This window comes from Protopterus annectens, chromosome 1.part1, assembly GCF_019279795.1.
Source record: "Protopterus annectens isolate FY-2018-M chromosome 1.part1, PAN1.0, whole genome shotgun sequence".
NCBI lineage: Eukaryota > Metazoa > Chordata > Ceratodontiformes > Protopteridae > Protopterus > Protopterus annectens.
The window spans coordinates 3851767-3869227 of record NC_056726.1 but is presented as its reverse complement, the minus strand read 5'-3'; the positions used below and the strand labels follow the sequence as shown (position 1 = coordinate 3869227).

Sequence of the window (17461 nt, the reverse complement as noted above, 5' to 3'; positions counted from 1 at the left end):
ATTGACAAACGAACCAAGGTATTGCGAGCAAATAACTAGAGAGGAAAAGATGATAGAATGGGAAGACACCAAGAATTATTTGGACTGCAAGTTAGACATTGCCTTCCCTATCAAGAATTGATATCAGAATATAGGCAACAAGAAAGAAATAGGGGGATCCTAAATGAAAGACCAGTACTGGTAGAGTTGTAAGTAGAATCTAGATAGTAGTGCATATGAAATATTGCATGATAACTATAAGAATCAATCTCCCAAATATGCAACAAAATCTAGAAGATTTAGGATTTTTGCTTGGAAACTCAGGTAGACAGCAAATGTTGGAGGGGTGATGGGTAAGAAAGAGTTAATTGTGAACATATTTTTAGGGAGTGCGGTGAGTTGGTGGACTTTATGGATGCACTGTTGGAGATGCTGGGTGGGAAGATTGTTGTGATGAGGGAAATGATGTTTTTGAACTATGACACAGCATCAGAATTGCCCAGACATGGTAAGAATGCCTTGTTGTTTCTAATTATGGTGGCTGCCAAAAATGCAGTTACTACAAAATCAAAATCTAAATCTAAACCAACTGTACTAGAAGTAGTGAGTATAGTAGCAGAGATAAAACAACTGTAATTGAGAGCAAACTACATAGGAAAAATGGGAATTGTGAGAACAATACATACAGGGGAGGAATGAGGTCTCAAAGAAGGCAGGACTTAAATGAGCTATGTAATGTTTGACTGAAAATGATTAGGTAGATTATAAGTGATGTATAATGTTTGCACCTGGGAGTGTTTCAGTATGGTTTGTGATGTAAAATGCTTGTAACTAGGATTGTGTCAGTGTGGTTTGTTTTCATGTGTATAAATGATTGCCAATGTCATACGTGATGGTTTAATAAAGATGTTTCTTGTTTAAAAAAGGGGCAGGAGCTGAATAACATAATATTGCTTAGGTTATGTGATATATAACAATGTTTGTGAAGTACAAATGTTTGTAAATATGAAATTGTTAATGCAGTTTGATTACTTTTATGTAAATGTAAATGTATCTATGTCACAAGTGATAATTCAGTAAAGGTGTTTAAGGGAAGGCAGTTTGTAGCCTGCATTCCAGATGTCTTCTTGGCCTCCTCCCATTCGATTACATTTCTCTCTCTCATTATTTACTCCCAGCACCTTGGTTCCTTTTCCAGTTTTCTCCATTAAATTCCAACCCTTCTTGCCTGTACTCTGTATCCCTAATTGCAGTCATACCTATCAGCAGAATCTCATTTCTCCATTCTTGTGTTGGCTTAGTTCTTAGAATACTTTCTGCTACTTTGTAAATATATTATTCTGTATGGCTGCTGTTATTCTTCTTAAGGATATCTCCATCCAAAATCCCACTCTGTCCTTATTTCTTGAATTTCTCCCATGCTTCATCACCATCATTTTCCAGTTTGAATTATAGCTTTCTGCTGGTGTTATGTATAAGAGCCTTAACTGTGTAGCTCTAAAATATCCCTTCAAATCAGGTAATCCTAATCTACTGTGTTCTATTGGAAGGATCATCTTATCCCACTTGACCCTTGCCCCCTTCCCCTCCCAGATAAAAATGTTCAACTTTTAATTAGTTACTGGCCACAGCTTCTCCTGTGGTTGATAAAATATGTTGACCCACGTATAAAACAAAAGGGACTAAAAACAGTTTCACTGTTAGTATCTTACTATTCATATCCATAAATGAGAACTTCTAGTTTCTCAGTTTTTTTCATTATCTTTTATTTAGTCTCTTCCCGCATATCCTTAGCTGCCATTACAGAGTCCGTTTAAACCCAGGCTCCAAAATACTTCATTTTATCATGTCACCATAAGTATGGGTACTTCTGAAAAAATTCATGTATGAGCACACAATTTACAGCTGTAGCCTTTGTTTTGTCTTCATTAATTTTACATCTTGAAAAAGAGTGAAACTGTATCAAAATGTTCAACAGCACTGAAATGTCCTTTTTTGATAAAATCAGGTACAAAAGTATGTCATCTTCAAGTAAAGCCAACTTTTCTTGATTACTGTACTACTTATTGCCTTGAGTTTCTTGTGATTGACTCTAAATATAATGCAATAAGAAAGTGGAAAAAAGACATCCCTGCTTGGTTTGTCTGTTCAGACACAGTTTGTCAGAGGGGAACCCTCCCACTTTAATTTTTGCCTCTGATCTCTCATATATCCTCCTAATTAACCTTATTATTGTATCAGGAAATGCAAATGCTTCTGTTGCCCTACTCATAAAATACAAGCTTACTCTATCAAATGCTTTCTCTGTATCAAGACCCACCAACAACAGTAGTATTTTCTTACCTTCTGGTTCCCTCTGGATCATCATTGCACTGTTAATGTTGTCAAATGTTTCCCTTCTCTCCACAAAACCACATTGATCCATATATATCAAATTTGGCAACACATTTGCCATTCTTTTAGCTGCTATAGACACAAACACTTTATAATCAGGGTTTAAAACTAAAATGGGCCTATACGAAGCTGGGTTTGATAGGTCTTTACCACATTTAGGTATTACAGCCACCACAGCTTTTTTCCAGTATGTTGGTGTTTCCTTTCCTTTTAAAATACTGTTAAATAAATCTTTCTCAATCTGTATCACTTTCTTCCCTCCTAGCCTCCAAACTTCTACAGGAATACCATCTATTCATGGAGACTTTCCTACAGATTGATTATACATCACTGATTTTATCTCATCACCTCCTGTCTTAACTGTTACTTGTTGAACCTTATCTACCTCTAACCTTGGCATAATTAACTCTTCCATAAATATATCCATTTGTACTTTTTCTTGATTTCCACATTCCAGTGCTTTATACAAATTTCTGTAACATTTTCACAATATCTCTAATACCTCGACAGGTTATCTGGTTATTTTTCTTGTTATAGGCTCCCTAAGTTTGAAAACAACCCTTTCTAATTTCTGTTGCCCAAGTTATTGTGCCAAAGGTTTTTGTGCTCTGGAGTTATTATTACAGCTGTTTAACAGCAATCTTTCTAAACTCATGTATCTTATCCAGATACTCCCTTATTTTCTCTTTAGCAATCTGCATTTGCACCTTTTCCTGTTCTATGAGATCCCTCTTATTCTGTAATACTTTAACCTTTGTCAATCCCACTAAATAAGTCTTGCTGTTTCTTAACCATCTGTTTTTCTTTTATTTCTACCCTGTTTTTAAACTTCACTTTTATTTTAACCCATTCACTAGCTATAACTCCTGAAGAAATTTCTATCTTCTCTAATAACTCTTTAAATTCATCTCTATTTAACAGGTAGGTGGGGAAGTGTCAGTGCCTTATTTGTACTTCATTGCCCTGCATTTTTATCTTAGCTGTTATTGGCATGTGGTCTTAAGTAGTTATTGTCTGTGAGTTGAAGATTTCAATTAAATGCACATGTTCATGGGAAATATAATTTCTGTGTAGTCTAGTCCAGTTATTATACCTTGGGGAATAGTATGTAAATTCTCGTTGAGTTCCTACTACTGAATTCACATCTTCCGTACTAAATAGTTTCATAATTTTTTCAGAAATCTACCCTCTTTTGTTGTATTTCCCTTCTAGGTCCTACAGATAGAGCCTCACTGTTGTAAATTAATTTCCAGTCCCCACATATAAGTAATATTCCCTGCTGAAAGGAGATATTTCTCCCAAAATTTTCTTAAGCTCCATAATAGCAATTTTAATTGGAATGTAAATACATACCAGTGTAATCCTCCTCCCTTACCAGTAGCCCCTTACTACAACAAATGTACCATTGCTATCTTTTTTCCCTCATCAATCACTATTCAAGCTCCTCTAACAATTAGTACAAGTGCTTCCCTTTTCCATTGTCGCTGATACTCTGCTGAATATCCCTCCGGAAATCCTTTCTTTATCAAATTCACATGCTTATTTCCTTTCAAGTGTGTCTACTGTAGCATTGCTTATTTGCCTCTGCATTTATTAATGTAATTCAGTACTCTTTCCCTTTTGTCCGTACCTGTGAGGCCATTCACATTCCAAAATAATATGTTTAGTATAGCCATTATGATAAAAATTATTATTCCCACCTGTTATAAATAGCAGCTTTTTTAAATGTCTATTTCCCCCTTTTGTGCTACATGCACTGACTAATGTTTGGCAGGTTGATCTTTTATACAGTTGCTTCTTGTCACCTCCATTTTAACCTATGTCACATTTTACAAGACTTCTTTTTTTTAATGAAAACCCTCACACAAATACCACCCTCATAACCTATTAACTTAAACACACCAAGTTATCTACATCTTCACATAAGGAAGTTTAACCCTCCTGATAGAAACAATTGCCCCATATCAATTCCTGTACATACATGCATAGAAACAATTAACCCATATCAATTCCTGTACCCACATGCAAAACCTAACCCAAAATTAAGGTTATCCATGCTAAAACAATTGTTACAACCTGTGCTTGTACATGCAGTAATTACTATCTGTTCTTGTCGTCTTATCTTTATTCGCCTTCCAGTTGTAAAAAAACAACTTGTATGTTTCAGAAAACATTCACTTTTAGCCTTAAGAAGAAGTGAACTGGTGATGTTTAACACAACTAAATTATGCACTTTTCTAGTAAATGCAGTGAAGTATTTTGTTACCAGAAGAACTGCTATTTCTTATGCACTTCCAATAATTTCAAACTTGATTTTTTACGGAATTGTTTACCCTTGTACCTTTTAAGTTTGTTTCTCTCAGCAAACAATGTCCAGACCCCTCTATTTATTGCCTTCACCTTTAGTCAGCTTTCCATGGAAACATGAAAATAAAACATGGAGCTGCCCTCAGCTCCAGATTTCTCAACTGGACCTGAATATTTATTTGCTTGAAGAAAATTATTTCATTGCAGTCTCTCATTTTTTAAACCCACTTGTATTCACTCAAAAAAATCCTGTCATTAGATTAAGCCAAGGGCATTAATCTAGGTATTCATCTATCCAAAAGTAAAAGAAGACATTTCAGTTCTGCATATATTATAATCAGTGCACTTTTACACCCCACCCTAACTGCCCAAGATTACAACCTTTTGAATTGAATGTGCTTTTGAACAGCCATTCTTCTCTCTTTACATTATGTATACATTTCTTAAACCTAAAAAAAGAGAGAGGAATAAAAGGACCTATTTACCATGGATCTGTGTTCAGCCATCAGATGGAACCTCCATCAAATAGCTGAACATCAAACTCTATCCATCGAACGTTCATATCAACTATGGGGAAAGTAACTAGTTGGCCACCACTTCCCCGTCTGCCCTTTTCCCCACTGTAGTGCAGTCTCGGAATTGGTATATATAGTTGGGGGGGTGTGGGGGATAAAGCCTCCCCAAGTGGGTTTGGAATACTGCAGTGGTTCACACGGGGAAGTGGCAGTTAACTATTTACTTTCCCCATCGATGAAATGAACACAACCGTCACTGAAAATGCTTTACTATATAGCATGCAATTTATACCATAAAATGTTTTATACAAATACTGTTCATAGGTTCATAGGTAGTGACCAAAAATTGTTTTACTTATACTTTCTTTTTACCTTTTTTCCCCTATCTTGTTTTCCTTTTAGTGTCCTTCCAGACATTAATGATGTGAAGCAAGGCATATACCTGTCAGTCCTTCAACATGTCTAACAAAGTCAAGAAAAATCCAATCTTTCTCAGCCGCTTCTTTTAAAGCCATAGTTCACAAATGTGATTGATGCTTTATAGTCTCACATTTCTTCATTAATTTCATTGTTGTTGGTCTTCTTCTTGTTCATCTCTGTCTTTTAACTACAGACTCTGGTTCAAGTCCAAAGTACTCCTGATTCTTCTAGCCAACTCTTGCTTTTTTTTCTGTGTCTCAAACATTTTCTTTTGGAACATTATAAAAGGTTTCACTGGAAAAATGTCTCTCTATGAGCCTTATCAGAAGAATGAGAAGCAGAGTCCCCTCCTCTTTGATGGCTAACCCATTTTTGGACACACTTTTTTATTTAGGTCTTAGCCCATTCTGCGTTAGAAAGTGACTTTGATCCTCCAGGAAAAATATTCTGAAGACAGTTGGATACATCAACGTGAATCTCACAGCTGCCTCTTGACATTCCCTGATTGTTTAGGTAAGTTTGCTTCTTTTCTGCCTGGTGTACAGTGAATAATCATTTTTCACAAACACTCTACTGTCTCCAATGTTTAATGTTTTGCCTTTATGCAACAGTTTTGTCAGGATCAACTGTTTCTACTGATATGGTTACATCTTTATTAATACAGGTATTGCCTGCTTTCTCATGACCAGGTTTGGAGCATACACACAACGTGCCCTTTCAGTTAACAAATTCTGCTCTGGTATACCAGTCCAGTTACATATTTGTGCTTTCATAAAATGTATACGGTCTGTTTCTTCCACATTCTGTAGTACAGCAGAAAATCTCAAGTTTTCTCTGTGTGCACTGTCCTCTAAGTGTACCATTTTTTGAAACAGCTCTTCATGAGCAGTCTCATACCCAAACAACATTTTTTCATTCTGACCTATGATTTTGGAGTTTTACCAGTTCATCTAAATAGCTGTTTAAAGCATCTTCCAGTTTTTTCAGCCTTTTGTTATTTGAATTTCATATATTCCTTCATTGTTTCATTTATTTTAATCAACTCTGAGCTTATTTTTCCTGTAAATTATTGGAAGTCATTTTCTTGTACCAACGCAGGAGCTTTACCTGTTTTTTGCTGAACAGCTGCATGATTCTTCCCAGTCAGTGTTTTCTCTTCACCTATTCTAGTTGATTTTCTTTCAGGCTGTCTTAAGTTTCTTTTTGCTGGCATCCAGACAGTGTACTTACTAGCTAATTGAATTTTACTAACAGGCAGAGTTATTGGCCCTTAGACATCAGTTTCTTTTTTCATAATGGGAGAAATTAAATAAAGCTGTGGATCAGTGTACAGCCATCTTGGAAAAGCCTTCCTGACATCCTCTTGAACACTTTATACAGTATAGATATCTGTACATTTTGCAGCCAAGATCCTCAGAACTTAGGAATGGCAGCTGAAGAAGTGGGTGATGTCCTAGAGCAGGGCCACAACAGATAAGCTTATGTGGAATGTGATTAACAAAGAAACTGATAAAAATCAGAGAATGTACTTTGTTTGCATCTGTAGTTACAGTGGGATTAACAGTGATTATGGTTGTTGAGCTCTCCATCACTTTTCAATCATACTGCGAGACATCAGCACTGTGTGGTCTTTTAGGATCATAACTACGAAATATTCTGTTTTCCTCTGTTTTGTTTGTTTTAGCTGTCCGCATACTGCTGCCTATTCATCCAGTCAAAAATATAACTCTTCTGGAAAAGATGTCTGACTGAAAGAATCTAGATGCTCTGGTTGCCATTAGGTAGTGTAGCAGGAAGAAAATGTGAGGTTAGAGATCATTTGTGCACAGGGACAGCCTGCCTTCAGAATTGTGCAAGCAGGAGGACAATACACTATAGGTATCAGTGAATATGTCTGTTCTTGACCTTTTGGTCTTCATCCTCACTAATTCTTAAACTATCTTCATGTGTCAAACTAATTGTAAAACCTTAAGTAAATATCTTACAGGCATTAGTTGCACAACTGGTGCGTTTGCAGTACATTTTTCTGTATAATCATCATCTTTTGCCTTCTTCCTGGTACCAGCTGATGAGATAGGTACTGGATTAATGTATAGTATTGCTGTGTTTCTGTGAAGTGCAGCTGGTTTGTGCTAATTAAATTATATACAACACAGATAAGTGAACATTTTTCATTTGTTGACATGTTTTTACATTCGTTTTAACAGTCTGTATATATGTGCTTTAGCTAAGGTCTTTAAGCCTATATAAGTAATTCCAAAAAATAATTGCACTGTATTTTTGCCCTTTTTAGTTTTTCTAATTGTTGGTTTTAAACCATAGGTTCTTTCTTATGTGGATAGTTCAGGACTCTTTTCTTTAAGATAGTTCAAGGGCAGTCAGTTGCAGAGCTATGTGCCTAAGAATCCCCCCCACCACGTTGTAGTTGTGTTCTTAAACCCAGTGTATCCGTTGTTGTCTGCCTTTTATGATAATTTGACAACATAATTCTCTCACTCTCTTTGTTTATAAGTTGTTGTGAGATAGTACATAAACATAATTTTATGAAGATTCTCCCGTTGAACTATTTAAATCAAAATCTTTGCAGTCAAACTACAGATTGTCTACCAAGCAAGTCGGTGTTGTTCTTTTAATGTAGGGGGCTCATGAGTGGCCTTCCCTTACTGTTAGTAGGTATTTGATATATTTTCCTTCCCTTACTGTTAGTATGTCTTTGATAACTTTTCCTTATGTCATCTTATATGGTTGTACTAGTGAGCACTAGAGGATCAAATTGGTAATATCTCTTGACTGAAATCACTGTAGCAGTATTCCTAATGTGGGTTGTCACCACTAATGTCTGCTTTAAATTTCTGAGATTGTGCATCTGATGTGTGACGTCAGTTCATATGAATTAGAGTATAAAGCACCTCTTCTATCCTTGCTTTTAGGGTAATTAACTACTAGACTTAAATGACAAAGTGCTTGATCTCTGACTTCCATTCCTTAAACAAAATTATACTGGATCCTCCTACAGCAGAGTCTATGCATCAAATGCAGAGCTTACTTTCCAAGGTCACTCAAATTACCAGACACAGCATTAAGTGCAGTTATGATGCTGTGGGATTCTTCTAGGGCAGCTGCCAGTGGATGTGTTATTCACAGATATACATGGCTTTTCAGTCAGGCTATCCCTGGAGATTCATATAAAAAAATTTAGACTCTCCCTTGGACAAAGACTTACTGATTGGTCCTCAGCCTACCACCATATTCAAAACTCTCCAAGAACAAGTCAGGACCATGAAACACTGCAGGCAGACTCTCCTCTCCTCAGTTTCTCAATACCATAGGATCTACCCATCTAAATCTGCTCTCTTCCTTAGAAGGCATCCTAGGACATCTCAGAAACAAAGAAAAAGTCCTAGGATAAGGTACTCCAGAAAACCCCATAGGAAACCTTCAGCTCCCTTTGGAAGCAAAATTCTGTGACAACCTCTGCTGCACCCCTCCCCCTGCCCTCAACCCCACTACCCCTCTTTTCTAAAGACTGTCACTCTCCCTGGCCAGCTGAGAAGTTACCACCACTGATAAGTGTATCCTCTGCATCATCAAGGATGGTTATGCCATGCCTTAGGAAATTATTCCCCTCTCAGAAGGGCAAGCCATAACCTCCTCAAAACCAAATCTGTCGTCTGGCCCCCATTATTCAAGACCTCTTGAATCAGAGCATCATCAAACAAGTCCCAAAGGACTTCATAGGAAAAGGCTTTTACTTCAGAATTGTTCTAGTCCCAAGGAAAGTAGAGCAGCTGAGATTCATCCAAGACCCATCTCTGATTAACACTTACTTGAAGGTCCCTTCTTTCAAAATGCTCTTTCTTCACACTCTTCTGCCTTTCCTTCTTCTCCAAGTTTTCTAGTGTCATTAGATCTGAAGGACATTTACTTACATATAGCCATTCACCCTTCTTGCAGGAGATGCTTAAAGTTTTCCTCTGGCTCCTTACATTTTCAATTTACTGCTCTGTCTTTTGATCTTTCCACAGCACCGACAGTGTTCACCAAGTATCTAATGCCAGTGGTAGTTTTCTGTTTCGCTCAGGGAATCCAAATTTTCCCCTACGTAGACAACCTACTGATTCAGACTCTCTCTCCAGAAATTCTTCTTCAGTATCTGCACTTCACCCTCCAACTTCTGAAAGGTCTCGGTTTCACTGTAAACTACAAAAAATCCCACATGGTCCCTACACAGGCTCTTGTTTTCTCCAGCTGTAGACTGAACACAAAGAAAATGCAATCCACAGGAGAAAGTTCACAGTCAAGTTTTTTTCCTAAATCTTTCCACTGCAGCCTATTGCTCAGCAAGTGAGATGCCAAGAGCTTTGGGTTTCATGACAGCCACCATTCCTATGCTCCCCTTGGCCAGACTTAACATGAGAACATTTCAGTGGTACCAGAAATCTGTGTGGTCTCACGTCTGTTATCTGTTGGATGCCCTGATTCCCCTTCTCCATTGCCTGAAGAAGGAGCTGCTTTGGTAAAAAGGACAGGTCATCCTCAACTCAGGCTGCCACTCACACCACCTCCTCTTCAACAGGTTCACACAGACACTTTACACAAGGCATGGGGGTCATGGACAGGATCACATTGAGTGCAGGTGAAATGGCAGCCTCAGTCCCTGAAGAAACATTTCAGTCTGAAGTTAATTAGGAGTCCTCTGCAACCTCTTCAGCTTTTCTCCCACCTCTGGAAACCAAGGCCACTCCTAGTGTACACAGACAACACCACAGGCATATGGTACATGAACAGAAGACAGGGAGACACCAGGTCTTACCAAATGTGCAGGTTAGCACAGGAGGCATGAAACTTGGCAACATAAATGGACATCACACTCACAGCCACATGCATCCCTTCTAGGGACAATGTGCTTTAGAGTCCCCAAGTCACTCCCTGGAGGACCTCTATGAATGGACATTAAATGGAGAGTTTTACCAGACAATCATCCTTAAGTTGAGCACCCCTCAGACAGACCTCTTTGTGTCACCAACCGACCATCAGCTGCCCAGTTCTGTACTAGGGGCCTTTGCCCCACAGCCTGGAGGACATATACCTTTTCCTTCCTGTGGATAGGGACGTTTCTCTTTGCTTTTCCTTCTCTGCCTCTTCTTCCAAGCATTCTTCTCAAGGCACAAAAGGAAGCAGCCTTATTCCTTTTATTGGCCAAATTTTGGCAGGGGAAGCATTGTTTTTTGGCTAAGCTTGTAATGGTATGCAGACTGATTGCCTGGTACTTGCCTATGAATCTATGAAGTTATTATCCATTTTCCATTATAATACATTTCCCAGTTCAGCAGTCAGGTGGCTAAATTCTGTGCTGCCACATTTCCTGAATTTCATACTTTACTGATTTGTGTTATATTGTTCCTGCTATTATGTATGAATTGAACATACATATAATAAAAGTGAAGACTGCTTATATCTATCTCCTTTGTAAATGTTAATCAAGTTTTATAGAAGCAAAAAATCAGCAGACTTCATGTACCATTATTTTATTTGTTTATTTACTTACTTACTTAGTTACTTATTTTGTTTGTCTTTGTTGATTGAGAAAAGTCCGACTGGGTAAAACCCAATTTCAGAGGAGGCCTGGTTTGAAAAGCTTGACATAAGTTCTGTAAAATTGTGTTATTAATTTAAATGATTTCTTTCTCAAGTTTTGGATACTGACATCATGCTTTAAATTTCTGCCTTTTTTATTGGGATATGGATGTCAACTAACCGGTTAACTGCCTGTAAAGAGGTATAAACCAAACAATTTTCTGCGTTTTTTATTTCATAATGGTAGATTTAAAACTTCCAGGTGTCAGAAATGAATATTGTTTAAAAGAAATACAAAATATACATTGTTATACATTTGTATAGACTAAATCATCTTGAAAATTTTGAAGCGTTTGCCTAAAATTACTTAAATCTATGTTGTTTTTGTAAACAAGAGGCATTGATCTAAGCTACCTTTTTAGAATCTTAATTTGCTGTACTATTAGCACTGAGTTGCTGAATTTGCACATCTTTCAAATTTATATATGCATTTTTAAAGGAGCAATACTTTTTAATTTTCTCACAAAATGCTTATGTTTAAATTACAGCCGCATGCCAAGTCTGCTGGAGTATTTAAGTTACAACTGTAATTTCATGGGTATCCTGGCAGGGCCGTTATGCTCTTATAAAGACTATGTTACTTTCATTGAAGGCAGAGCATATCATCTGAAACACATGGAAGCGAATGGAGAAGGAGACAGAAAGTATGAACAAGCAGAACCTTCTCCAGATGTAAGCTTTACAGTTCTTTAATAGCTTGAAATGCGTTTTTTTGTGTGTGTGTTGCATGGAGCTCTTTGCTTGTCATTTTGTTTGCACAGCTACCAAGGCTTTATTTAAGAATGAATCACGCTGTCTGTAGCAGCTCCACACCATGATGAAGCAAAGCAGACTCAAGAAAGACATGTGTTTTCATGAATGAAGCCCACATTTTATACCTGAGCTTAAAAGAAAATAATGCACATTCTCATTTTTCATCAGTTAATTACTTTCTGTCTTGATTCATGTAAAATTAAATTGATCACAATTCATCAAGAAACAACAAAGAACAAATGTGGTATACATTGCTTTCCTATTGAGAAACATCATCAGCTCATATAACCACTGCATAACCCAAAGCAGACATTATTGATTATATTGCTTTATTAAAAAAAAAATAAGTAAAAGTGCCTGTTTTAACTAGTTCTGCTTTATGTATCTGTTGGTATCCTTCCAGTTTCAGTCTGAAAATCTGTGCCTTTATGCACTTGAATAGAAGAGGTTGCTTCACATTAGGGAGACTTTTTATTTATCCTATACTTAAAAATATAGAATTGTTTCATACTGACTTTTGATTATTTCTAATTGGTACTGAAAGAAAATAAATGTCCTTCTAAGACTTTACACAGAGTAGAAGAAGATGTAATCCTGGATGTGTAGTCAGTTGTAACTGAATACATCACACAGATTCAAACTTTTGGAAGAGCATGCTTGTTTTTGATAGTATCTATGCCTTTCACCAGATATTGATACTGTACATATTCATACATAATGCATGCCAAAGTAGAGACTGCATGTCCATGACTTAAGCATGCAGCAAAGAATTATGTGTGAAAGAGCACTGCTTTACACAGAAGTTTAGATTCTTTCACAAGTACTATTTTTTGATAACTGAAACACCAAGGAATGTAAGTGAGAATCTGTGTGTGAAATAGCATTCTGCCAATACGATACATGAACCAGTGAAACATAACCTTTTTGTGCTAAACTTGGAATAGCAGTTCAAATAGCTCTAAGTCAAGAAAGTGTTTGGAAACAGAACTTTGAAGCATTTATCAGTCCTTTCTGGCTAACAAGCAAATAAAAACAAAACAGCTAATAATGTCATGTATAATTAACTTGGATTGTATTTTTTGTTGTGCAATTTTAATTATGGTAGCAAGGTCCACTTATTTTAGATCAGCCAGTAAATCAACAAATATTTGTTAGACCACACTGAATACATTTAGATAAGTTATAGAACTGTGTGAGCCCTCTATTAATTTTTTTTTATCTTCTGGCTTCTGTCAATGTAATTCACTCTTTAACCACGTCAAAGTCTTACACTGACTTTAATCAAAAGGGGTTTTACCCGTACGTTTCTCTTAAAACCAGAGTACTGTTGTTGTTTCATTTTTTTTTCTTTGATAGGTTTATTATACTTTCTTGTTTTAATTCTGTTGACATCAGCATAAGGCAGTTGACAAGAAGGTACTTTTCCGTTATCGGGGCAACAGGTCTAATGACCACAATAAGTTGTTATAGTTGCATTCAGATGTAATTCACTTTAAACCATGGAGAAGTAACAAATGAACTGCAGTCTTTTGTAGCGACTGTGGTTATATGTTCTGCAATCTAGGTGAGAAAGACTCTCTTATTGTCTTTCCCAATGTAAGTGGGGCAAAGGACATGAACAGACACTGTTTTCTGATGTACCTGGTTCTACGCAAGTAGAATCAGAGACAACTGTGACCATCTGGTTCACTGCACAAGTATTCTCCTTTGTTCTTAGCGAATCTTTTTGTGAAAGACTAGGTACAGTGCAAGAGATAAGATATGAACTTTCCATTTTTCTCCTTACCGAAGTTACAGGAACTAAGAATTTTTTTTTACCAAGACAGAATCAGATAGTGGAACGTAGGCTGTCGCTCATTTGGAAGAACCGTGCAATTTTATTTTTTGGGGGGAGGGATTGATCAACTCTGTATGACAAATTATAGAGACTGACTCATTACAAGGCAGTAACACAGGGTGCTTCGTCTTCATGTCTGTTTCTTGGTCTTTCAAAACAAGTGGTTCAGGGCTAACAGCTGTGCAATCATGGTGTGCGCATTATAGCTGTTGCCCCGATAATGGAAAAGTACCGACAAGAATAGCAGAGGTCTCTCCACTTTCATTTCTTTTCTATCCTGAGGAAACTTGACCCAGATCTGTGAAGTTTGCTAATTTTTGTGGTCTTCTAAGCAATTTGCTTCACATTCTTTCATGTTTTTTTCTCTAATTCTTTGGCAGGTGTCATAATGTTGGTAATTTGTCCTACAGTGCTGTTGTAGCTAAACAGTTGTCCCATAGAATCGATACTGCTCTTGCATTTATTGGGTCTTATCATTGGCCCAAACCATGACTATGCTAGAGGAGATTTAATCAAAACATTCTTTCCAGGAAACAGTGACACCTTTGGGGGAAAAAAGACAAACAGAACTCTTTCATTTGTTCTTTGAGATGTTTCCAATCTCATTCGTAGTAATGAAAAGTCCAACAGTCCAGAGAATGAAGCAGAATGACTGGACCTGTTAATCAAGTTTCCTGTTGTGTAGGTTCACTGTGAACTTTATCATGGACTTGGCCAACTTCAGCAGTTCTGTAAGAACAATTCTTGGCTTCTGTGTGGACAGTGCAACAGGAACTGGGTCCGCCATTCTAGTACATCTCCCACCAAGCATTTGATATGACCTGAAGGGTGAGATTTTTTTTATTAGTGCCAAACTCTGTGTAGTGTGAGCATGGAGTTGCTATACATAATGTAGGAGGTGGGGGGGGGGCAAAGTATTCAGTCAGGGTGATGCAGGAGGGCTTCATCCCCATTACAAAGATTTTTTCATGTTTATTAATGTATGTTTTTGAACTTTTGAAAATAAAACAAACAGGAAGAAAGAGGTCATTGTCTCTCTCTACTCTTCCCTCATTAGGCCAATCATTGAGTACAATGCCCCATTTGGCATGTACCTCACTAGACATCTGCAACAAATGGAGAGGCCACAAAAGTACCCCGCAAAGATGATCCTAGGCCTTAAACAGTTATCCTATATGGACAGACTCAAAAAAACTGCAACTATTCTCTGTCTCATATCACCTACTTAGAGGCGATCTCTGCTTGACTTACAAAGCCATGTCTGACTCAGCTCTGTTAGAAATGCTGCAGCTAAAGAAATCCCAATATTCTCCGCACTACATGTTCTATAGACCTCAACCTCATAACCACAATCAACAGAACATGCTGGAGGGGCAGGTTCATAACCCAGAGACTGCCCATGCTATGGAATAGACTTATCATATATGTTAAACATAGCACCTCACTGGCCCTCTTCAAGAGAAATCTTGATGAGTGGATGGGAAATAGAAAATTCACCCTGGGGATTACTCAAGTGGCTCTACTGGACAGAGGCACTGGGAACTAATGTCGGGTAGCACAATGCCAAAGTAATCCTATAGACTAGGCTTGTAAAGGCTCTAGGGCCATTAGCCTAGTGCACACCTATGAACCTATAAAGATCTGCTAACGCAACCAAACATAAGTAGGCCAGCACTGTTAGCCTGTCATGAGAATGGTATGATCTGTCCCATGCAAGCCCCCAAATAACAGGACCACTATAATGTTACTGCTTTGGGAGTGGGATGTATATGTGGTTGTGGTAGCACTTCTGTCTATACCAAAGACAATGGTACAGTATGTGGCTTTTTGCTACCACAAACAAGTGTTTTTTTAATTGTGTTACTATTTTTTATTGTGTTACTATATTTATTAACATTGTTGTTTGCCTATGAAATGTGTCATATCAGCATAAGAGGAAAGTCACATGTTTTAGTACGCACACATTAGCTGTTGATATGCACTTCTAGTTCTATAATTTATGGTGGATGGGACTGGCTCATACATAGTTGTATGTCTCCTTATGAATTTTACAGTATGTTTGGGTGTCATTTGCAAAGATACTCATTTAAACTTTCTGCATTTTGTTGGGGGAGGGTGTGTTTGCTGTAGGTTCTTCCTGCCTTGCTCTTATATGAGATCTGCTGTACAAACAGACTTTGTTTTATATCCCTAAAGTTGTGCCAGAGGTAGTTCTTAATATGTGAGTTCCTTTTTCTTTTTCTCTTATTTCCGGACTGTTCTTTTAAGGACACAGCAGACTTTGCTTTCTGTGTTTTGCTGTGGAGGATGTGTTTACTGCAGGTTCTTATTGCTTTGCTCTTGTATAAGAAATCTGCTCCACGAGGGGATCTATCTTGCATCTACACGAGACAGGGAAAGTCTGCCTTATTTAGGTAACTGAAATAGACTATCATTTCATTGTTTCTTTTTGTTCCTGTACAAATGTTAATTATATGTCACTGTATATTTATGGTAATTGAGAGCTGTACTAACTCTTTCATAAGTTAGGCTTTCTGTTGGTCTCTACAGTAATCCATCCTCAACTTGTATAGTTCTACTTTTTTTAATGACTACTTATATTTTCAGTTATGAGACACTTAGTTTACACCTTTATACCTGGAGTACACACTTGGAACATTTTTAGTTAAGCAAATGGTTTGTCGGATGGTTCTAATAATTTTAAAGTGTGTTGTAGATTTATGTGATATTAGAGCCTTTGAACTTAACGTGTTTAACCTGGCATTCCAAATTGTTCTTCTAACTTATTTCATAGTGGGGACTATTGAGATTCTGTTGTTATTTCTTGGCAGTCTAGTTTATTTTCATTTATTTTACAAAATGTGCATTGTTTACACATTGTTGTAAACCATTAAGTACTCAATATCAGTGAAGTATTTTGGCTAAGGCTGAGTCCGTTAAGTGTATACGGGAGACACTCTTTTTCATTTTCTTATCAGATTAGTTAGTATAGCTATTGTTGCTTCATACTGAATTTCTTAGTGTTCTTTGTACTGTAGAAACATTCAATAGTTATGCTTTGGAAGATCTTCTTAATTATAAAATTTTGATTACTGAACACATACGGGTTTTATTGAAGAAGGTAACGGATTTTACATTTCTAAATGTCATAATTATACAAAACTAGGACAACTTTGTGGCATCTTAGAAAGTGAGAAATCTCATTTAGAGAATATTTTTTAATTGTCACATTGTTTCTAACTATAATTTCCTTCATAGAGTCTTGGATAGAGGAAACTGCAGTATTGTCACAAACTTCTGCTGATACCTGTCAATTTTCTAATGTTATACCTTTATAGATTCATAGGTTCATAGCAGATTACTAGGATAATGGCTCTAGAGCCCTTACAAGCCTAGCCAGTTTTACCCAGATTTTACCAAATTTTCTATCCCTAGGGGAAAGATAACATGGGTCAGTAAGTGGGTTTTGACAATTTTTACAGATTGCCTGTGTCCGTAAGGGACACAGGCATGGCCCCAGGAGTGACTTTGTGATTTCCCATCCATTGGTCTAAATTGCGCTTGAAGATGATCAGGTAAGGGCTCTGCTTCACTTGAATAGGAGGCCTATTCCAGGGGA

The 17461-nt window shown here is 37.2% G+C and overlaps 1 protein-coding gene across 1 annotated transcript in view; it reads left to right on the top strand.

Annotated features, from left to right (window-relative positions):
- MBOAT2 (membrane bound O-acyltransferase domain containing 2) overlaps window positions 1-17461 on the top strand; it is a 2181512-nt gene that overhangs the window by 1729298 nt on the left and 434753 nt on the right. Inside the window, exon 7 of the mRNA XM_044073271.1 lies at window positions 11741-11924. Coding sequence (XP_043929206.1) covers window positions 11741-11924 — 184 coding nt within the window. The remainder of the gene's footprint in view (window positions 1-11740; window positions 11925-17461) is intronic.